A 24,223-nucleotide genomic window follows, 5' to 3' on the forward strand; every position below is an offset into this window, starting at 1 on the left:
TCTGGGACATGTAATAGCCTGGATTATTGGCCACAAGACACATTTCCAGCATTCAAGGTGCAGCTATACAAAGCGTCAACATTATCGGCAGTTTTTCCTTACCTCAGTGACAGCGAAACTTCTCTTGCCACAGGGAACCACCTTGTACCACTTATCATGTAGCACATCCATAAACCCATGTGACTTGTATTGACTAATTAGCTCAGATATATTGGAGGTCAAAGGAGAGTTGGGAGGGAGACCAATGCCGTATCCTAGGAGAAAAGAGAATCTCAGATGAGTTTTCCACCTGAGAGGTACCTAAGAGCAAATTGACACCATGCTTGTGTGATACTGCTAACAGAACTGGTAAAAAGGGTGTCCGTTGTGAGCCTAGTAAGCTCTCACCATCTTTCCTTCAAAGGACTCAAAAAATGTCCAAGGCATGCTTACCGTGGATCTGCTAAGATGAGACTGAGCAAGTAGTCAGGGTCAAGGAATGGGTAAAAGGAATGAGTCCAGCAAGGAGAGGAATGAGCTGTGTATTGCATGCTAGGGGCACATTTTATTCCAAGGCCTTCTGCCCTTGCGGCAAAGATACTTTTCAGAAGCTATTTTTGAGGTCTTTACCAGGGCAAAGATACCCTATACACTTCTCCTAAATCCCTCCCCTGGACCTTATATACAAAATTAATTGCAATCCCTGGTTTACAAAATACTCTCATCATTGGACATGCATGACCCTCTTTTTTAATAACAGAATGAGACCATGTGGATGTATAATATAGCATAAGAACTAAAAACCCAACAAAAACTTGTCAGAAAAAAGGACTTTGGTAAAACCAAGTGTTGGAGCAAATGCAGATCAGTAAGATGACTGATTCATTGTTTGTGGGAATGCAAATTGATGTACACACTTTGTATAGTTGAAGATTTATGTGCTCTAAGTCAAGCAATTCTAAGTACATTCCTAAAGAACTGGTTCACAACCACACCAGGAGATATGTACAAAAATACTCTTATGAGTTCCCATTGTGGCTTAGCGGGTTAAGAACCCAAGTCTCTGTGAGGATGTGGGTTTGATCCCTGGCCTTGCTCAGTGGGTTAAGGATCTGGTGTTGCTACAAGCTGTGGTGTAGGTCCCAGATGTGGCTCAGATCTGGTGTTGCTGTGGCTGTGGTGCAGGCCTGCAGCTCTATAGCTCAGATTCGACCCTGGCCTAGGAACTTCCATATGCCGCATGTGTGGCTGTAAGAAGAAAAAAAAAAAATTCTTAGAGTCACTGTTCATAACAGCAAAAGCTGGGAACAACCCCAATATTGACAAAAGAAGGGGTAAACTATGAAATATTTACACAATTTGAATATTATATAGTGTGAAACATATGAACTAGAATGACATGGAATAACATGGATGACTCTTAACAACACTGAGAGATAAGATCAGTCCCGAAAGTTTACAGCATGAATCCACTGCGTAAATGTAACAACATTAAAAATAAAATGGCATATTTTTAGGAATTCATATGTATGTGATAAAAGTATATTTAGAAAAAAATCAGGGAAATTATGAACCAAATATCTGGGACAATGGTTATTCAAGGCAAAAGAGCCAGAAGAAAGGAGGAGGAGGAACATGAAGATGTAATTTGTTGTCAAGGTTTTATTAATCAGCTTGGACTCTGTATCCTCACTTGGTGTGAGGCTTTATTGCTTTTCCAGCTGTTACTTCACCGTTCATCTCTTTGATGAGCCACGTAAAAGTGCTATTAACTACATTTTGTCTTTATCTATTGGATACCATAGTGGAAAAAAAGATGTATTGCTCTGAAGACGACTGAGGAAGACAAACTATAACTAGTTGTCAAGAATCCAAAGATATTTTATGCAAACAAATATTTGCTATAACATTTCCATCTTACAATTTATTTCCAAGGACATTAGTTTTTGTTCTGTTTTTAAATTACAGACACTCAGATCCTTTTGCAAAAAAATAGAGGCTTGAGATGTGTGTGTAACTAATAAAAGAGAAGAAATAAATAACACAGAAAAAAATTTTTTGCGTTTTCAAGAGTGGCGTGTTTTTCCTCCCCTGAGAATTTTGTTTGTTCCTTAACAATGGCGACTCAAGGAAATGATGACAACGTCATGAGCATGATTAGAATTTTCCTTTCAAAGAGCTATTTTGAATGCCTATTCTGTGCCTAGTAGTTTTGGTTTGAAAAGTGCGACTGACAATAAAAGACTTTACACAGGTAGCCTGTTCTGCTGATGTTATCATTAAATACCATTTTTTAAAGTAATGGGTAACTATAGGGAAGTAACCAATTTTCTTTAGGAAATTTTAGTATAACAAATGTTATTGACAATTCAGTTGCACAGACATTCATTCAGTACCTATTTGCATGTCAGGCACAATACTAGTCATGTGTATGATAATATTCACTGAGTAGCTCACACATTTATTCATTCACTCATTCATCCTTTCAACAAATATTTACTGAGTGAAGAGGCACTGTGTTACCTGGCTGGGATTTAGCAATGAGCAAGGTAAATATGGTTCTTGCTGTCATGCAGCCTACACTCTCTTAGGGAGACAGATATTAAACAATGTACTGCATAATGATTGTTTCATTACAACTGAGATAAGTGCTTGAGGGAGATGAACTGGGACAGATACAAACATTAAGTAGGAGGACTTGGAACTCTCTGGAGGGTGTGGATTTATGGTCAGGATAATTAGGCCAGGTTTGTTGAATATTATTGTATTTTTCTCCCCTAGGCCAATAATTTTCAACAAACAACACTTCCTTCCTTCCTTTCATTCTTTCTTTCTTCTTGGTCTTTTTAAGGCTGCACCTGCAGCATGTGGAAGTTCCCAGGCTAGGGGTTGGAACAGAGCTGCAGCTGCTGGCCTACACCACAGTCACAACAACACAGGATCTGAACAGCGCTGCATTCTTAACCTTCTGAGTGGAGCCAGGGATCAAACCAGTATCCTCATGGATACTGGTTGGATTTGTTACCACTGAGCCATGACAGGAACTCCAACAATTTCTAATGTTTATGGAGGGCTTACTATACACCAAGTATCACTTTTATGTGCCTTACCCCATTTAATAGGTCATGCACTAGTCAAGACTACATGCAGGATTGTGGCATACTGTTCAGTTAAATAACTCTGGGATTCTAATAATGATGACTAGAACTTACCGAACCCTACTGTGTAACAGATACCATTCCACGTGTGTCTAACTCCTATAAGAACCCATGCAGAATATGCATTACTTAGAGACTTAATAAGGAAACAGCCCAAGGCCACACAGCTCATAGTTGGCAAAGCTAGCATTTGAAATTAAGTCTGTTTGAGTCTAAAACCAATGCTCTTTCCACTATATCCATTATAGCATGTGACCAAGGCAAAAGAACATCTGACCTATTCCTCCCCTTCAAACAGGCCCTATCACTACAATCATACTGATGCAATCTCCCCACACCAGGCAATGCAGTAAAAAAAACCCCACAATTCTCTAAACTGGTGGTTTGATTTCAACAAAAATAAATATATATATAACTCATAGGTAGATTTTGTTTATAAAATTTTCAATAAGTTGTGTAATTATAGTGTAAGTACAGCCCTAACTGGTATATGATTATACATAGATGAGTAAATTAACTAGCAAGAATCCTCTTTGACTATATTGGTTCCCCTAAAAAATCCTCATAAAGCCAACAAGTCCGGCCCAGGTTAGCGTAATCACGGCAGAATGGTTTTTGTTTTTCATTTGATAAACATTTCACTGCACACCTATTCATCCATTCATTAGTTCCACCAATTTGTATTGAATGCTATTCTGTCCCAGACACTCTGCCAGGAGTTAGAGAGGTTACCAAGTTAAATCAGATGCTGATTCTATCCATATAAAGCTCCTAGTGGCACAGGGGAGATGAGGCATACATAAGTACTACACAGCATGGTAGGATGTTCCAGGGATTTGCTTGATAAAAAAGACTGGTGAGTCATAAATTCAACAAATATAAAATATAGTGATTAGGATGCAACAAGGAGGATGAATAAAACTCTGGAGTTCAGAGGAGAGATTGCTACCAGATGAGAGAAGGCATCTTAGAGTGATTCTTGATAGTGGTATTTTGGAAAGACCAAAATACACGATAAGAAAGTTTAAAAACCTGAAATTAATATTTACAACAAATTTATATAGTCTAAGAAAAGAACTTTGGCACTGCAGCAAAAGCATAAAAATTACCTTAGGGAAAACACTATGTTGAAGTTGCAGAGACGTTTATGAAAAATTGCTACGTAGGAAATAATAAATATTAAATCACTCCACTCCATCATGTCAAGGTTAATTTGTGATTGGCCGCTAAATATAACTGTTCTTTAAAATTTTCTATTTTAATATATATATTAAGTATTGATATTTTAATGATTATGGCATTACTAATAACAATAATGAGCAAGTTAAAACAAACTACACATATGGAACAAGGGGAGAAATAGGAAAAGAAGTTATGTGGCAATTAGAAGAGGTATTTGTTAAAAGACACAAAAATCAATTTTATTCAGAAACATAAAAGTAAAACCTTGAAGGTTACATTTCTGTCCTCTTTATCATGCTTTTCAAATGTGATTGTGTTCATTGGTCAAAGAATTCTTATTTTTAAATTGCTGACTCAGCAGCCTGACTTGCTTTCATTATCATTAAAAACGTGGCTTTGCAATAAAGATGAGGTTGACTATTTTGTGGTTGATGGATGAAGCAAAATGGAATCCTTCAACCCTAGAAGGCTTCAGGCACCCTGGAAATTAGATACAGCTTAATGGCCCAAGAGAACAATTTTCAGAATAGAATTCTGATCTCTTCCCCATGGATAAATCAGCTTTACTCAGCTAAGAGTGGTGAACATATATTTTGGCTAGCAAATGTATAGTTAGAAATTCGGACTACAAGAATCTTCCCGAAATGTGGTTGGAAAATAGGTGTTTGAAAGTAAGAACTTAGATGGGATTTGAATGGCTTCAAGAAGAAAGATTAATTGAGTTTTTTGGTCTGTCATTGGAATCTCCTATTTCGCTACTCTGGGGCAATGGTTGAGAACATATTGAAATAGTCCAGACCATAAAGAAGACTTTAAAAATGGGTTTCCTGTACCCGCAGCACATCAAAGTGGAAAGAGAAGTATGTGGGAGAAGCTGAGATAAATGAAAGCTATCCATTCTGGGGTAATTTTATAGTGAATTGGTCTCAACCTATTAATTCACTATACTGAACAATAATAATTTATTGGGCCCTTACTATGTGCTTGTATATGCTTTAAATGTATTATTTTACTTAATCTTCACGACTCCGTTGTAGATTTACTCTTCATAAGCGCGTGATGCAGACGAGGAACCTGAGGAACAGATTAAGTGGCTTGCCCAATGTAGCACAGTTAGTAACAGTGACTCCATTCTAACATAAGCGCAGCGACTCCATTCTAACAGAAGCACTCAGAGCTAGTGCGCTAAGTACTGTATTAAATAATTAGTGGAGAGCAAGTAAAAAAACAAACTCAAAAATGGACAAAGGTCTTTGGCAGAAAGGTCGCAAATCATTACTGTGCAGTTCCATTACTCTTTCTTCTCATTTGACCTTTACTGTCAACGAACTCCAATGCATACATTTGGAACATGCATTCATTTATTTCAACACTTTCTTTTTCTCCAAAGCACACAGCACGTCTTTGTGTCCCTGGTGTATGGTATTTAATAGGACTTTCTACATGCTCTTGAATTTTTAGTAGTTTTGGTTTGCTGCTTTGAGGATTCACGAAAAGGTTTTAAACTCAAGGTGGACTACTGTCTCTTTTACCTCACCTTTACCTTTTAAACCTTAAATAAATGCAGAATAAATGAAGGTGGGAGGGGTATTGAGTAGTCACACTAAGTTGGTATAATGTCATTACTGTATAGAGTGAATGTACACTTAGTATGAAGGAATCAATGGCCCCTGTTTTCCCTCCTAAGTTCCGGAGGTCATTTAAGCACTTTGGAAAGTGTAAGCAAACTTTCAGGGTGCTTTTGATTACATCAGTAAGTGAATTAGGTACTTATTTCAAATACAACCTAATGAGTTATAGAATAGGCAATACATCACTTGGTATACGACTACTACATGCCTTGCATTGTACTATCCTGTGAAAGGACACAGTTAGACATATGAAACAACCCTGTAAGCTAAATGGGTAAAAATTGTTCATAAATTGCTTATATGATATTTTTATGCCCATAAAGTCTTATTCATTAATAATAAAGTCCGGATTTTCATAAGTTCAAAAACACCTACATGTTGGTAAAGGAACGCATATTTTTTAAACTTTTATGGAGAAATATTCCCTAAAAATCTATGAGATTAACTTTTTTTTCAAAAGCTGTAATCAAAACTTTTTCTAGTATCTCTGTCACATTGTTGTTTATAACTTGTAAGTATCCTCCCTTTGTGTTTTTACCAAGTTCTGTTTTTAGGCTACACATTTGCTTGCAGAGGTAGTAGTGAATTAAATTTTCTGATTTGCACCTCACCCAGAAAAAACCAGCAATAGTTTTTGTAGAAGAAGCCCACAAAGATGAGAATGTTCTCTGTATTCACATCTGTGGTCTGTCTGTTCTCTCTCGGAGAGTGCTGGCCTGCGCCATCTTGCATTTATCCTCTTTGAAAACAAAGTGGTATCTGGAGATGATGGGAAATGCAAGACACCAAGTCTCATGAGCACAGATGGAAATATAAACAGGAAGTCAGTGGGGAGTTAATTGTGTGGCATCTGGCACTGGGGTCTAGCAGTGGCAAACAAACCATCTCACCACTGCCTTTTGACAAGCTAAGGTTGTCCCCCTGAAGACAAGGTGGAAAATACAGTCCCTCAGTCTTTTGCCCACTACAAATGTTTCATTGTTAACAGCTGCTAATGGCAAAAGGGACTTCAATTACCCAGTGCATCTAGGACAGACAGAAAAAAATGTAAGATCCCCAGATGCCACAAAAATGGGATTTTTCCATGGTTATATCAAAATGAGGTTACATAATGAATGTTCCTTTGGTATTCTAGTTTTTCTCTGGCTTTTCTTATTTTTTCTTTTTGTGCCCTGCTATCTTAGACTGTCATCTATCTTAGACTATCTTAGACTATCTTAGACTGTCATCTATTAGACTGTCTTCTATTACAGAAGACCACCACCACTAAATCTCTTCCTGAGTTCTAGTCCTGGTTCAGGTGGAGGTTGCTTTACTTGGAGAGGAGACTGATGTCTCTTAGGAGAAGGTGCAAAGAAACAGCATCAGCTGTTATACTCTCATTCATCGCAAAAATTAAGACTAAAAGAAAAAAAAATGCTGATGTTTTTAGGAGAGACAGAGACCAACTGTGGTTGGGGAACTGAAATCTGAATAGTCTTTATATACCAGTTAACATACAGGAAAGTATAATTTTCTGGAAACAGGACTTAGGCGCACCCTTGGGATTGTTTCAAGTCAAAGAGTTTTCTGACAAGTAAGCAAGGCTCTCTTGAGAGCCAGCATATATACTGTCAGAAGAGGGAAACTGGGAATTGGGAGATGTGAAATTTGCTGGTTCAAACTATCAGCTCCATATATCAACTGTTGTCCAGAATGAAAGGAGCTACAGACAAAGCAATTTTTCTTTGGTCCTGAAGTCTGATTGATTGGTTGACCAAGTTAGAAGCGAAAATTTGCTGCCAGCGGGGAGAAAGACAAACCTGAGGTCCCAAACAAGGTTCTGTTTAGGACTCTTAGAGGTTACCAAACTGCGGAAGCTGATTTTTTTCTACCTATTGTTCAACTATTGGAAAAAACATTTACTTAAGGACCATGAGATATAGATTCTAATTCCACTATTACCATCTAATTGTGTAATTAGGAGAAAGTGATACAATGTCCCTAGGTTTTCCTATGGATAAAAATGACTAATTCCACACTGGGGTCCTTCCAGCTTTAACACAATCATTCTGGTTTTTAGCATCACATTCATTACAGAATTTGGCCATTAGAAAATACAGATTAAATTAAAACTAGACTCCCTATTTATTACATTGTGTCACCACTCCCAGATATCTAAAGCAACATTGTTTGGACAACAATGATGTTTTGGTGGTTGTTTTTCTAACAATTGGATAAAAATATGTTTTTGGAGTAGGTGAAAAATAAATACCTAGCTTCAGCAACTTAACAGCTAAGTGCTTATGAGCTGAAAATGAAAACAGGGGAAGATAAATAGCTCTTTGCCTCTGATGCTGGCATCTGTGACTTGCTAGGCTGGCGAACTGAGCACATCCCAAGAAAAAGTGAATCAAGAATGACTGATTAATACCTTCTATGGCAAATGGCTTCCCCACGGTTAGAAGTTTGCAGTCAGCATCTACTGACACTTCATAATCCAGAAGGGCTTTGTCCATGATGAAGGCATCTAGTTTCTCTGGATCATTCCTATGTTTAAGACCAAGAGAAGAAAGATGAAAAATGATTCATTAATAGAGAGGAAACACTAAGGCTGAAAGCTGGCTTTTGTTTAGGGCACAGAAACCTGAACAGTTAGGGCAGCACAAGCTGACTAGCTGCTGGCTGACTTGACATTTCAGTGACCTTCAGAGAAGAGACTAGGGGAAAGAGACACTCTTACAAGGGAGCACGACATCTTTCCAATGGGTTCATCTACCACTTTCTTTCAGTACTTCTAAATCCAACAACAAAACCAGAGCCACTCTGAATTGAATGGGAAGATAAGTAGCAAAAGTTCATTTCTCTTAAATTAACAGAACAGACTTCTTGTGTAGGTGTTATATTTATCGTCCTCCATACATTTTTACCCCTCGTAATGACCCTGAGGTGGGTGGTATTATCTAATGTTAACAGATGAAGAAACTGAGGCTCAGAGAGTTGAAGTTACTTAAGCCAGGTGACATACCTAGTAAGAGTTGGAGCTCAGGGGTCTCTTTTATCAGTTATGTGAAAATTCTTAATTCTTTCTTTCATGATCACTATCATATTCTTTAGAGATCAAGCATTATTTCATAGTTGGGAGTACATATTAAGGAGCAAATAAGAGACCTACCCACTCCTGGGGAAAAGGAAGTCAAGGTCTCTTTAAGGTCTATAGGCTGGCGTTCAAAAAATGGAAAGGGTAACATGTAATAAATCCTAGTGGTTGGATTTATTTATTTATTATTATTTTCATTTTTAGGGCTGCACCTGTGGCTTATGGAAGTTCCCAGGCTTGGGGTTAAATCAGAGCTGCAGCGGAGGCCTACCCTGTAGCTTGCAGCAATGCCAGATCCTTAACCCACTGAACAAGGCCAGGGATTGAACCCATATCCTCAGAGAAATGACATCGGGTCCTTAACTTGCTGAGTCACAACGAGAACTCCCAGTGGTCTGATTTATTAATATATCTCCAGAGAGTCATATTTCACTCCCATCCCAGAAGGCAGTTCAAGCAAAAATCACTTAAAGCAGGTGTTTCTGGATCATCTCAGTGAGTTGTCTGTGGGCTGGGCTCAAGATGCCAACAGATGCCTTCTTCATCCTTCACGTGTTCTCCCTAGTTTTTGAACAAAGGTGCAGAGGCCATCCAGAGGAAGGCTATTAGCACTGGCTTAAGCTCCCACTTACAAAGGGGGCCAGGGTGGAGGAGTTTTAAAGAGAACTGTTTAAGGCGTATGCAATGACTCTGGCTTTCAGTCACCTCAAATTCTTTTTTGGAAAGGTGTAAGACATATATCCATTTAATAAAGGCTTTCTGAAACCTCAGCACTGTCCAAATAGCTTGACAAAGAGAACAACTCTTCTCTTTGCCATCTGGGCTCAGTCATCCTTCTTTTAGAGCCAAAAATGAGGCTGCTGTAATTCAAGACAGAGGAGTAGCTTTTAAACTCAGAGGAGAACATGGTTAGGGCCTATCAAAAATCTGAAAGAGAACAGAAACCCTAGACATGTCTAAGATTCATCACTGCACGGGAAGCACCTTTTTGATGCTTTTGTCTGAGTCACACATGGATGCGTATTAAGCAGGTCAACTTCCCTTCTGGGTGCCAATGACCATTGCTTCCCCTTTCTTTCTATTCTTCCAGGAAGTGAAATAGCCAATTCAAAATGCATCCCCTTTTCCAGGGGTATTTGATTTAAGTTACAACGAGGCCTATGTTTAACTTCAACCAAAATGAAAAACACACTACCCATCTCCACAGCTGAGGGAGCTTCTGAAAGGGTTGTGGATGCAAATTTTCTTCTAGAAGCTGTGGATGAGGAATCTGAATGGAAACCTGGCAGTAAAATAAAAATCAAGCTGAAAGATGTTTCTCCAAGCAAAGGTTTACTCTCACAGTACCAGAATGCACCTTGGGAGCTAATGGCAACAAGTTACCATTTACCAATACTCCCTAAATATTTGTGGTAGCAATAACAATAGAAAAAAGTAGGGATTTAGTTTTTCTAACTAGTAATTCCTGAGGTTCATCTTGGTGGTATCCTTAAATAACCACTCAGGATTTGAACTGCAAAGTGAAGTTAGCTATGACAGGTCTCTATTGCATAGGAAAACAAGAAGCAATTAGCTCACAGACTCCCCTGGGACCCTGAGTCACTAGTGAGGAACTGGTGGGGTGTGATCCAGGTATAAGGAGTTTCTAGAGTGGCTAAATCATCCTTATAGGTGTCAGGGCCTTCAGTTGTTTCTCCCATTATAGAATCATGCTCTGCCTTTTTGAGCATTCATTTAATAATAGACGTATACCACAAAACCAATCATATACAGCCACATGAAAAGGAATTAATGCTTTAATAGGAATTCATTTATTGGAATACTGTCACCTCAGAGAGCAGGGCCCTAAGGGGGCTGGCCTAAGCCCAGAAGAATTGTGATGAGAGAGGGGAGGGACTGGTTTAACACAGCAACTTCAAGGGTTGTGCCCTGAAGGTCAGGTTCTGGGATGTCAAGGGTAACTTGAGGACTGTGGCTGTTTGTAATGGTGGCTAAGACCAAACATAGGCTGAGCCAACAGTGGAGAGAGAAGGCCAGACATGGGAAGGGAAAGGGCATTAATGATAAGCTCTGCCTATATTCCAATTTGACCTCAATCAATGAGTCACCTGGACAGCTTGGTAAAATTCCAGCATAAGCCCAAGGGTCTGCACGTCTCACCACACTCCTAGGTGCTGCTGGAACATGTACTGACCTTTGAACATCAAGGACCTACTTTCCAGTTATGTTTTTAGACTAGTTGGCAGCCGTGCTTGGAATCTAGAGACCCTGTTCTAGTTCTGACACTGCCACTTGCAAGTTGTATTTCCATGGGCAAGTTGCTTCTTTTGGGCCTCATCTCCTTCATCTGTGCCCATTTTCCTAGCAATTTCTGCTCTCCAAGGCTAAAGTGAGGCCAACTCTGAAGCCTCCAGAATACCTTTAATGAATACCTTTATTTGTTTAAGCAGTGGCTTATCTGACCCTTTCACACTGCCATTAGGGCCTGGTTTGTCGGCCATGATTCTCTAGCCCTTGCTATCTCTCTGATATCTTATTCTTTCCCTCAGCTATGAATCTGCCTGAAGGAGAGACTAAAGAACAGGAGCTTGGAGGCACTAAACTCTGTGTCAGAGAGGGACTCTAATGTTTTAATGTTCTTGCACAATTGAAAGTGCCATTTCATAGTGCTTCCACACCATATATAACTTAGCAAATCTGAGAGCACAAGGCTTCCTCTCTAGACTCTAGATAAAGCCATAAAATTGTTTTAGGGGCTGATTACAAAAGCTCTGGAAAAACAAAGAGCCCTTGTGTCCCATAAAATTATTTATTTCTCTTCTTTCTCAAAAAAGATTTTGAGGTACCAAGTCCTGCCATCCACTGGGGAGATTGTTGTGTTTGACAATAGAGAAACCAGTTTCCTGGTGCGGCACGATTCCAGGGACTGAGTTTGAATGTGTGTCATTGTCCCGAGACCATCAGGAAGGAGGGAGAGGGCTGTTCACCCACATGCTGTGCTGCTTATCAGGAGCCATTCATCCCCTTCTCCCAGGCAAAGGAGATGAGCAAATCCAGAACCACACCATCCTCCTTTGCATTCAGCTTCACTGAATTATAGGCTCTGATAATCTGCTGTGCAATGTGATTGCTCTTGATTGCTTCTCATAAATTCTGATGAGAAGGATACAGGCATGGGAATCATTGCCTTTTATCTCATTCCTTTCCACAGGAAATCTCTAAGATAAATTCCATTTCCTTGGGGCAAGAGGAGACAGTCCACGGGCTTAGAGATTCACTGTGAAGGAAAGAATTGCTTTGGGACATTTTATCCTCTGTCTACATTCCCTGTGTGTTTGATCATTTCAGCACCATTGTTTTCTCAAGTGATGTCAAGCCAACATTTACTTTCCCACCATCTGCTACACTAATGATGCCACTGGCACTTGGATCAAAGCTACTGCCAACTTGGGACTGTGCAGGTAACTAGTAAACTAAGTCATATAATTAAACAGGCACTTATTTTATAGTGCCTCCTGAATCTCACACTGTGTGAGGTATTACCGAACACACGACAGGTATATTTAGTTATCATTAAAAAAAAAAAAAAGCCACCAAACACTTTACGAGTAGCTAAGACTTATTTTTCATTGAGAACTTTGTGGACCCAGGAGGTTGACACTCACTTCAGATACTCCACTCCGTCAAGGGTGGCTGGTACATTGTACCTTCTCATATATTCATGCATCTCTGGGAAGCTTTGCCTCACATAATCTTCAGCACTGCTTTCCCGGACAGTTCCAAAGCGGAAGCCTTGGGAGGGATGATGTAGCTTTGAGGTAGAAAAAGAAATGTCTTTAATACAAGTTATTCTTACGGTTGTTTTCAAAATTTTCTTTTTCCATTATTCTTTGAAATCTAGTAATGATAGAATTTTTCAAACACGCACAGTAATACACACAAATTTCCATGTTTTGACATAGATACATGCTCTTTCATCCATTTCACATGAGTAATTGGTCTACATTCAGAAGCAAACAGGTGGAAACCATGAACCAAAAATACAAAACAACTTTCTTCTTTATATCGAGAACATGTCAGAATTCTTTAGAGACTATAAATTGGTATATAGAATCAACCTTGGTATTATAAATTGCTTATCAGATAAAGCATAAAGTTAAGATAACAAAGACTGCACCCTTCTTTGGTTAGAACTACATGAAGGCCTGTTTAACACCTTTCATCCTGAGATTGAAATAGACATGGCTCCAAACAGTGAATACATCTATTATATGTTTATTGGTCTTTATGCTATAGCATTTTTTAAGTGTGTTGAATTTATTTTTGGTGTAATTATGAAATGATCTCTTTCCTTTAAATAACTGTATTATCTAGTCATGTTGTATATTTGTTCAAGTAGAATGGCATGTAAGACAATTAAGCAATAGAGGAGAAGGGTAGCAGGAGGGGACCCAGTAATGCCACAGTTCTTCAGGATGCAAGACCTCACAGCAAGGACAGGCAGGACACTGGGAGTCCTGCAGAGGCTTTTTGCACCAAGGATAACAAAGATACAGCACACCAAATGGTATAATTCACGGAAGTTGTACAGAACTGGTAATATAGAATCTAGACTTATTTAAAATAAAATAGTGAACTGGGATTGGGCTGTATTATGAAAATAGTCTAATATGCTGTAGTCAGTGGTATATTGGAGACTATACTTCTCTACACTTGTTTAAAGTTTTTGCACTTTTTTGTTCTGCTTCATGTTAACATATTTGATATCACTGGTTCCTACCTGAAGCCCTGAGGAATGGGATTCATGGAGTTTATAAAGCTCCTAAAATTGTAGGAATATTTTATGTAAAGATGTGTTTGTAATTTTATCCTATAAGGGAGATAGTATAGAATTGTGTTTTTTAATAATTAGGTTTTCAGATTGTTTACAACCTCCATAGGTTGGATCTGGAATGTCCACAGGTTAAGAAATCACTAAATATGGTAACAAATAACTTTCATTTGAAAAATTAATTAGTTTGACACATACTAAAGGTCTAACAGTATAATAGTTAAGCAAATTATACACCATGTCCTTAGAGAATGTTATCTAATGATAAATCATATTTGTGAAGCACATTTAATAAAACAAAGCATTTAATCATACGACACATGGAGAAAAAGCTTATGTATGATATGATCAAAATTAAATATGTATATAGTTATTTTAAGTGCTATGATTCTTCCCTCCCGACATATGTCATTCATACATACATACACAACACACACACATACACACACACACCTTGGAAGAAAATATATCAATATTTTAACAATGGTTGTCCATTTGTGGTGAAACGAGGTGTATTTATTTGTTTATAGATTGTCTACAGAAACATGCCTCATATCTGTAAGTGGAAAAAAAAAATCCTTAGGGAGTTCCCTCCGTGCTCAGTGGTTAATGAACCAACTAGGATCCATGAGGATGTGGGTTTGATCCCTGGCCTCGCTCAGTGGGTTAAGGATCTGGTGTCACCATGAGCTGTGGTGTAGGTCACAGACACTGCTCGGGTCCCAACTTGCTGTGGCTGTGGCCTAGGCCAGTGCTGTAGCTCCAATTTGACCCCTAGCCTGGGAACTTCCATATGCCACAGGTGCGGCCCTAAAAAAGCCAAAATAGAAACCCACCCTTTATTTTACAACTGGTGAAATAAATTACTCATTAGTTTATTCAATATTTTGGAGACAGTTTTTAAAGTACTGAGGCCCCATGAGTAGATACCAGCTTTGCCACATAGGGATTCACTGCCTGGTTTGTGGTATTTCTTTGGCTACACCACTGTTGAGGAGGTGATATGGCCAACCCATGTATTTAATTGTTCTATACACTGAACAAATTCTAATGTTTTATGCCAGCACAATATTAATGAGGCATAAATAATACCAACAGCTAACACTTTATTGAACATTATGTGCCAAACATGATGTTTACCTGCATTATCTTGATTAATCCTCATAATAACTTTGTGAAGAGGGCACTTTGATACTTCCTTTTTAAAAATTAATCAACTGAAGTGCAGAGAAATGTAGTCGGTAATAAGTAATAGTAAGTAATAAAAGTAATAAAATCATACAGCTAGAAGTAGTAGGGACTGGATTAGAATCAAAGTCTGCCTGATTTCAAAGCCCAAGCAATTTCCCACCACATCACTCTGCCTTCCAGCTCATAGCAGCAAATGAATGGAGAGAAGATGTTTATAAGAATGAACTCATTAGTCTTTTAAAATAGTCTCCTTAAGCCTTAGGCCTCCTTGCTCTTCTCACAGTAGCAAATTGCAGCCTTATGGCTTGAGCAAGGCAATGTTATCAGCATTCTGTTTGTTCAACACCTATCCATTTTCTGAGGCCTAGATCAAGACTTCCATATGAAGTGTTTGGCCTTATCTAGCTTCACTCTCCTATCCAGAAAAACAAAAACAATTTGCTGCTTACTTATCTATGCTGATACAGTATCTTGTACCCATATAATATGTAGGCTAGGTACTTATTTAACCATCTTTCACACTTTTTATGCATATCTCCTTTGATCCTTCCAAGAAATTTAGGAGGTATTTCTATTATCTTCCTTTTATAGATAAAGAAACTAAAGATTAGAAAATTTGTTATTTGCCTAAAGTCATAGAGCTAGTAAATGTTGGATCTGGAATTTGATCCCAGATAGTCTAATGGAAAATAGTGAAGTTCCCATTGTGGCTCAGTGGGTTAAGAACCTGACTAGTCTTCACGAGGATGCAGGTTCAATCCCTGGCCTTGCTCAGTGGGTTAAGGATCCAATGTTGTGGATGTGGCTCAGATCCGGCATTGCTGTGGCTGTAGCATTGGCCTGCAGTTGCAGCTCCGATTCAATCCTAGTCTGGGAATTTCCACATGCTGCAGCTGCGGCCATTAAAAAAAAAAACAAAAAAGAAAAGTAAAAAGAAAACAGTGATCTTTGAACACCATGAACAGGGCTTCTAATGCTATGTTCTACTGACGCTGGGCCTTGTCATTACAAAACTTGCTACTCATGTGCCAGGTAGTATGCTAAGTACTTTGCACATTTTAAATTCTCACAATAATCTCGTTAAGATAGATGTTATTTTCTTCTTTTACAGATTGAGATGCTGAGGTTTGGGTAAAATAATCATCAAATTCTTGTGGCTAGCCATTAGCAAGATTCAGCCTGTGTTCTTTTCCCTAATACGCAGATTGGTTTTCATTCATTTTTGCACCACAGTTAACCTGTTATTACACTTGGCACCTGACGTGGGCTCTATACATGTTTCTTAAATCAACTTATTTTTCCACCATTATTCTATCCTCTCTTCACCCATTTAACTTCTATCCATCCATCTACTCTCAGTTTAATCATCATTTCCCTAATTTGCTAAGTTAGTTCCTTTCTTAAGCCCTCCTAGCACACACACCTTTCTTTTGTCAAACTTCTCACAGTTGCACCTTTTAAGTTTTAAATTTTATTGGAGTATAGTTGACTTATGATGTTGTATTGGTTCAAGATATATAGCAAAGAGAATCAGTTATACATATATCCATTCTTTTTTCCCACATAGGTTATTACAGAATATGGAGTAGATTTCCCCTACCACTCAATAGGGAAATATACAGTAGGTCCACAGTTGTACTTTCAAACTTATTTGTGTAATAGCCTAATGTCTAGCTTTTCAGTTTCTTCACTGGACTGGAAGCTCTTTGTCAAACATTTAATTAACTGTTGTATTCCAATGCCTTTCATCATGTAGTTGCTCAATAAAATGCTTGATGAATGACTGACAGATTCTTTCAACCCTAGGGAAATGAGAGCACTAAAGGAGTTAACATAATAGCTTACAACTCAAGCTCTTGAAATGAACCCTCCTTTTAAGGTAAAAGGGTCTTAGGTCAGGAATTAAAATACTTTTGTCTGATACATGAAAAGAATCTCTTTCAAAGGTCCATTTTCTCACATTAATGCTGTGGCAATATGTTTATGGCCTATGAACTACTTCTTGGCAAACTCTGGACCTCTTTCCTTTGCTGAGTACTTCAATTCAGGACTCCTTCCCGAGACACTGGAGGGAGCTGGGAAACAGCAGATCAGGCTTGGAATTCCAGTGGAGGAAGCCCTTTCTGCTTTCTCCTTTTCAGGCTTTCCTGCTGCGTTCAGCTCACAGGCTCTCACATCTCCCAGGCATGGCTCTCATGCCTGTGAAGGGAGCAGATGAGGTTTTGAGAATGGAAAGTTCCTTTACCATTAGCATAAATAACCAGATTCTATGAGAGGCAGCACTGTATCGGCCTGATGGGGACCCCACTCTAACGTGGAGAAGTGTTACAAATGCTGCCACTTTACCAGTGCGAGCCACCATCATGTCTACCCTCCCCACTTTCCTTCTCTTCCCTCCAATCCAGTCAGAGTAATCCTAGAGCCCCAGACTGATCATTTCTCTCACTTGCTTAACACCAATCAATGGCTCCCCATGGCCCTTGGGATGAAGGTGAAACTTCTAATGTGGCCTCTAAGGTACCACGTGACCTTGCTCCTGCTTTCTTCTCTCCAGCCTCATCTCCTCACTTTCCCCCTGGGGCCCTCTGCTTTAGCCAGTTTTCTTCGTTCCTCCAATGCACAGCTTTTGCTTGCTAAGACCTCTTGCCTATAGCCTCCACTCTACCAGGGGTACTCTATTTCCTCCACTCCACCTTCCCTTTGTGTAGCTAACTCTTAAATGTCACTTCCTCAGAGAGGCCTTCACTGACCCCTAGACAGATAAGGTCACCAGTGACACCCTCCCATCGTACCCGGTAATTTCACATAGTATGAATAACACTTGGGATTATTTGTTCAACGCCTATTTTCCCAGCTAGATTGTAAATTTCCACAAGGGTGGGGCCCATGCCCATCTCATTTGCATAGTCATAAATCCTCAACACATGCTAGCTGCTATAACTATTACCATCATCTTCATCATGAAGCAAACACAGGGCTTGGTTCAGAGCAGATGCTTAATAGGTATTAGTGTAATAAGTTATCATCAACACAAGATTCTTAGTTTAGATACATTACAAATTTGCTACTTTTGTTACACTGCATGTCATCTTTCTTTCCTTTTAAACATTGAATTTTTTCCTATCGTTCTTAATTCTTTCTAAGCAATAAATTATTTCTTAAATTTCTGTGTGTTAGATTCTAATTTTAAAAAAGCAGGCTACTCAGCAGTCACAGATTAATAGAATCAGGAAAGGGATCTAAGAAGCTATTGATGCAACCGGGTGGACTGCCATCCTGTGTGTCCATGTGCTGTGAAATTCAAACATCCAGGGACGTCAGAAAGCCTGCATCCAGGAGGGAGGATAAAAGTATACAAAGAGCTGAAGCAGTTGCGCTGCATTTCAACCATCACCAGGAAGCCCCAGAGAAAGAAAAATTTCTTTAAAGTTCCAGCTGAATATTTCACCAGCTCTTCCAATTCTGTTTATATTTGTGTCAGCCTCTTCAGGCCTTGGGGAAATACCTAAGATTAAACTACCTATTTGTGTGTGAATTGTTCAGTATTAATGGAATACTGAACTCTACCCAGAGCACCTGCGTGGAGAATAATCAGACATTTTGCAGAAAGCAGAGAAATGGCTCAAATAAAATGGAAGCAAACTCAAGAAATAATCAAGCTGCTTTGTCCACAGTAGATGTGATGATTTAGATTAAAAAACAATCTCAGTGTTGAGTATTTTCATGTGAGGTCTCCATTTGCATTTAACTGAGACTGTTACTTAAATATGAGTAGAATGTAGTCACCAGACTACTTTGGAGTTGGGCGGAAAGGGCCATTCTTAACTTTACCAATGGAATGGGGTACACTAGGTATTGGGACCATAGCTTCTCTCCATGACAGTATTTTATCTACTTATAACCTACAGGCTCTACAATATGGGGTGGTCTCAAAGTTTGAAGGGGCTTTAAAAGTCATCTACCCTAACTGTCCACTGATCTTGAATCCTTTATAGCAAAGCTAAACGGAGTTTCTTCAAAATGTAGATTGATTTATTAGATGCAGGTTTGGGGTCTGAGAGTCTGCATTTCTAGCAAACCCCCAGTTGATGCTGATACCTTGGTTCATGGACCAGACTTTAAGTATAAAGGCTTTATTTATAATATCACTATCAAGTGCCTATTAAGTCTCTGCTTGAATGTCTCCGGTGACGAGGAAATCACTCCCCTTGAAGTACATTTTCTGTATAGGAAGGGAGACTTAGTGGACCACCCAACCAATTTATCTATTTGAACATGTAATAATAATGATAAGACTAGCCAATATTTTCAAATATTTCCTATAACACATTTAAACCAAACAAGATGGCTACTTTTATTATTTATTAATACATATGAACTGAGATTCAGCATGTTGTCTAAGACCAAGAGAAAGATAAAATAAGATCTGAATTGGACTCTGTCTTGAATCCCTTACCCTTTTCTGGCACTACATTCTGCCTTTATAGATTTGGGTTATTGTCCAAGTTGTGGTGATAACTTTGAATAATATCTACCTGTCTGTGCTACAATTTCAAAATCATGTAGGTTATTATAGATGTGAATGTATAATTTGTATTGCAAACTAGGACACTTCTTTGAAACACTCTTATTACAGGAGAGACAGAAGATGCACTAGGGCAGCTCCCAGCAAACAGGGATGCATGCTCACAGAGTTATTACTCTTTCTTTGAACATTAGGAAACAGAAAAATGAGGTTGAAAATAATGTGCCTGAGCCCTACCCAGATTTCTCTAATGTGAATTACTGAGTAAATTTTATGTCATAATATTTTTTCCCCATGTTATTCCCATTTTCTTCTACAGAAGCTAGGTTCTCCATTTTTGAATTAAATTTTTTTTAAAGTATAGTTGACATATTACATAAATTATAGGTGTACAAGTTCTTACTGCTTTTCTTCATTTTCAGTCTGAGGTCCTCTACATCGGGTCAGCTAATCTCTAGTCAACAACCTTCTTCAACATTATGTTTGATTTATATGAGCTGCAGCCCAGGTCCATCTGACAACCTGAGTCATCACATCAAATCCTTTGTATAGACTAGGGGTTAGCAAACTATGCCCCATGGGCCAAAGCCAGCTTGCCACCTGTTTTTGTAAATCAAGTTTTACTTGGAACATAGCCATGCAATTATTTATACATCATCTATGGATGCTTTTGTTCTATAATGATAAGAATTGAATAGGTGTGAAAGAAACTAGGTGGTTTTACAAAGCCTAAAATATTTACTCTTTTGCTCAAACAGAAAATGTCTGCTGGCCTTTGATGTAGACAGTAACTGATCTAACTAGCTCTTTGACTCCTTCGAATTTTCCTTTATATTCTAAAGTCCCCATGGTCACTCAAGAGGTACCACTTTTGGGGGTGAATAAACAGAGGTATAGATTTGATAAATCTCAGCAGGTTTCTTGGCACTGACCAAATTTAGGCTTCAGTTTGACGGCACATCTCAGTCCTAGCTGCATGGAGTATTAATCCCCCAGCAGGAGGTCCTGACTACCACAGTCCTTTGCTTCTTTCTAGGACCAGTAATAGGAAGGTTCTGGTCACAAAATTCCCGAGGGAAGCATTTGTATGATGTTAGACTAATTTTGAATTTATTTTCTATTATTATTATTTTTTATTACTCACCCTACCTAAAGAGACAAAAGGCCTGTAATTTTGAATTTAAAGTCACAGAGGCAGGTGCAATTGGAACAGCCTCCATAGGCCTGAAGTTATGACAACTGGCCAGTGACACACCTGTTCGCTCTGATTTATTCTTTCATTTCATCCTCTTCTTTACCATTTTCCTCCATTCCTCATGTTTTTGATGCAGACTCTGTGTCTTCCATCAAAGCTGGAATTAATCATTATTTCTATATTATTTCTTCCATTATTTTAATAATGGTAATAGCTAACCCTTACTGGATGTCTCCTCTATTCCAGGCACTGTGCCAAGATCTTAAATTCACCACTTCATTTAATCTTCACAGCGTCTTTTTGTGGTATATATAATCATTATTCCCATTTCAAAGATGAAATAGGGAGGGTGGAGCTGAATCTTGAAGCAGCTTGCCTAAGGCTGTACAACCAGAAAATGGCAGATCAAGGAACTGAACCCAGAAACTGGAGAACTTGTACTATTAATCTCTAGTTTATACGGCCTTTGGGAAAGATTCTTCTTCTTTAAACTATAGATAAGATAGGCATTCTTCAAGCTTAATGGTCAATTTAATCCAAGCAACTATGCCAGTTTAAAGAAAGAAGACAGAGAACCCATTCCCTCAGGGTTTTTAAAACAAGGTGTTTATCACAGTTACAGCAACAATAGCAAAACCAGCAACTTTTGAACTGCGCTGTTTACAAAATGCATTCATGCGTATTATTCCATTCACAAGGCACAAGCACTCTGTTTGTTTCTGTGTTCTATTCATAAAAGGTTAAAAACAAGTTAGATGGTTCAGCCAAGCTCCCTAAAACAAGCACATTCATTCTGAATCCCCTAGTGGTCAAATGCTTATGTTCCATACCTAGCAGTCTTGGGAGGAGCTAAAGACCTTTACTCTCCCTGTTCCATCCCCTCTTGCCAGCATCACCACATCTATACTCTCATCTCTGCTGCCACACTGGCCATCTTAATGCTTCTTTTTTCCATTCTCTTGGGTTAACAGATGGGGGCTAACTTGAAGAGAGATAGCAAAGTTGGGGAGGCTGTAAAAAATGAGTCCAGGATATAGGAAAGATAAGTAGCTGGAGGACATGTTAGAGATCATGCAGTCCATTCATTTATTTTTATAGATAATAATACAAGTAGCTTCCACTTCCACTGATTATGAACTTCCCATGTGTCAAGCACTCTGCCAAAATCTTACCATGGACTACATATATGTGTATGTGTGTGTGTGTGTGTGTGTGTGTGTATTTTAGGGCCACACCTGCAGTAGATGGAAGTTCCCAGGCTAGGGGTAGAATTGGAGCTACAGCTGCCAGCCTATGGTACAGTCACAGCAACACCAGATGTGAGCTGTGCCTGTGACCTATGCTGTAGCTTGTAGCAACACTGGATCCTTAACCCATCGCGCAAGGCCAGAGATTGAACCCGCATCCTCATGGATACTAATCAGATTCTTAACCTGCTGAGCCACAATGGGAGCTCCCAATGGATATATTTTAAGCCTCACAGCAACCACACGAGGAATGTTTTATTATCTCCAACTTTCACACAAGAAATAAGGTTTGCATTTACATAATCTGCCTAAGATCATTCAGCCTATAAACTGGAGAGTTCTCAACTTAGTTAGACTCCAGAGTCTTTTTATATAAACATTCTTCTATGCTACTTCCTGATCTATATAGTAAGGAGACTTAAGCTCACAATGAAAAACATAAAGAAGAGACTGGGTTAAGGTCACACAAATAATGCAAAGGTGAACTTGAAAAACCCTGAGGCCCAAGTACAACCTTGTTGAATGTATAATCCTCCCCAAATGAATATGACTGATAAAAATAATTGTTCTTTATTTCTTCTTTATATTAAGCTCTGTTCAACAACAGTTGCCCATCTACTATTTGTGAAACTGTAAGTTTCCAGTCTTTATGTCCTTCTCTAAAAAATAATTTCCTGAATTAAATTTTCTGAGTATCATCTGGCATTGTGGTACCCATTTATTAGGCCTCTGGAAGTCCTTGGTAGCCCTCTGTCTCATGTACAGTTATAAAAGCACAGGGCTTATTATTATTATTGCATTTATAATGGATGGACATTGTAGAATTTCTATAGGGGAATTATTGCTAATCTGTTAGCAAATGCTCTCTCTATGCCTTTATTGATTGTTCTTTTCTTTCATTCAAATTATTTTGTTTTGCTTCTTCTCTAACCTTGGTCTCAAGGCATTATTCTATTCATTTGGAATAGCCTATCCTTTTCAGTTCTCTGAAACCATTCCAATTGTCTTCTTCAAAATCCTCTTCAAATCCCATTTTATGCTCTGTGATCTTGTGGAGCTAAGTCCATTTCTCCCTTATATGCCAGACTATTTATTTGCTACTTGTACCACCAACAGTACCAGCGTTTCCAAATAGAGAGGCATGGAATAATAATAATAATAATAATAATAATAATAATAATAATAATAATAATAATAATATAATAATAATCACAACCATGTACCTGGCATTGTTTAAATTCTTTGGGTGCATAACTTCTTAAATTCTTGCAACAATCCTTTGAGGTTGATCCTATCATTATACACATTTTATAGATGAGCAACCTGAGGCACAGAGCAACTAACTTGTCTAAGCTTGTGGAGCCAATAAATGACAGAACCTGGCAGTCTGTGTGGCTCCATTATTTATGCTCTTGACTGCCATAATACACAGTACAAAAGTTCTGGGCTTTACCAGCTCTTCCTTTAACCTCTGTGAGACTCAGTTTCCTTCTATGCAAAATGGCTAATTGAAGGAATTCAGTCATTGTCCACATAGCCCAAGGGCCAACTGGGGGAGCTTAATCAGTTGCTACAGTCTTTTAGAACTAGAAACTATCTATTGTGTGGATTACAGGCCTGGCCCTCCACACTCAGCGTCTCATTGCAGCCTCTCTACATCCTTTGAGGTAAGTTCTATTAATAGCTCTAGTTCATAGTTGGGGAAAATGAAGCTCAGAGACATGAAATAACCTTCCCCAAGCTCTTTAGCCCATGCTGTTGTTATACTTATCCTCAGCTGACTCTAGAACCAAACTACAGGTAAAATATTGTCTTAATGGAACTTTCAAAGGTAATTATGATCACAATTCAATTACTTTAGAACCACCATCCTTCTAAAGATGTGACTCCACAGTAAGTGACAAAACTGGGGCTTGAATCAGGTCAGCTGAGGCCAGAATTGGTGCCTCTTAGAAAAAATAGGAGGATTCCTTTAAGCTCATGGCATCAGAATACCCCCCTTTTTTTAAAAAAATATAATTGACTTGTTTTCCAGCCAAACTTCAAGATAAAAAATGTCTATAGATGGGGGACTCAAACTTCTCACTTCTCACCGTCAGTACAGTACACTGAAGACTGAGCAGGCAAGTAAGGTCCTTAGTGAATCTAGACTCAGCAATTCTGGGCTGATTAAATGCAAATGAATGAAAACAGCTATAAATTTAC

The 24,223-nt window shown here is 38.6% G+C and overlaps 1 protein-coding gene across 1 annotated transcript in view; it reads right to left on the reverse strand.

Moving 5' to 3' along the window:
* GRIN3A (glutamate ionotropic receptor NMDA type subunit 3A) overlaps positions 1 to 24,223 on the reverse strand; it is a 156,525-nt gene that overhangs the window by 44,196 nt on the left and 88,106 nt on the right. Inside the window, exons 4-6 of the mRNA XM_047768073.1 lie at positions 12,695 to 12,840; positions 8,364 to 8,479; positions 103 to 254 (exon numbers count right to left, since the gene is read on the reverse strand). Of these exons, the coding sequence (XP_047624029.1) occupies positions 103 to 254; positions 8,364 to 8,479; positions 12,695 to 12,840 (414 nt within the window). The remainder of the gene's footprint in view (positions 1 to 102; positions 255 to 8,363; positions 8,480 to 12,694; positions 12,841 to 24,223) is intronic.

This window comes from Phacochoerus africanus, chromosome 2 (assembly GCF_016906955.1).
Source record: "Phacochoerus africanus isolate WHEZ1 chromosome 2, ROS_Pafr_v1, whole genome shotgun sequence".
Lineage (NCBI taxonomy): Eukaryota > Metazoa > Chordata > Mammalia > Artiodactyla > Suidae > Phacochoerus > Phacochoerus africanus.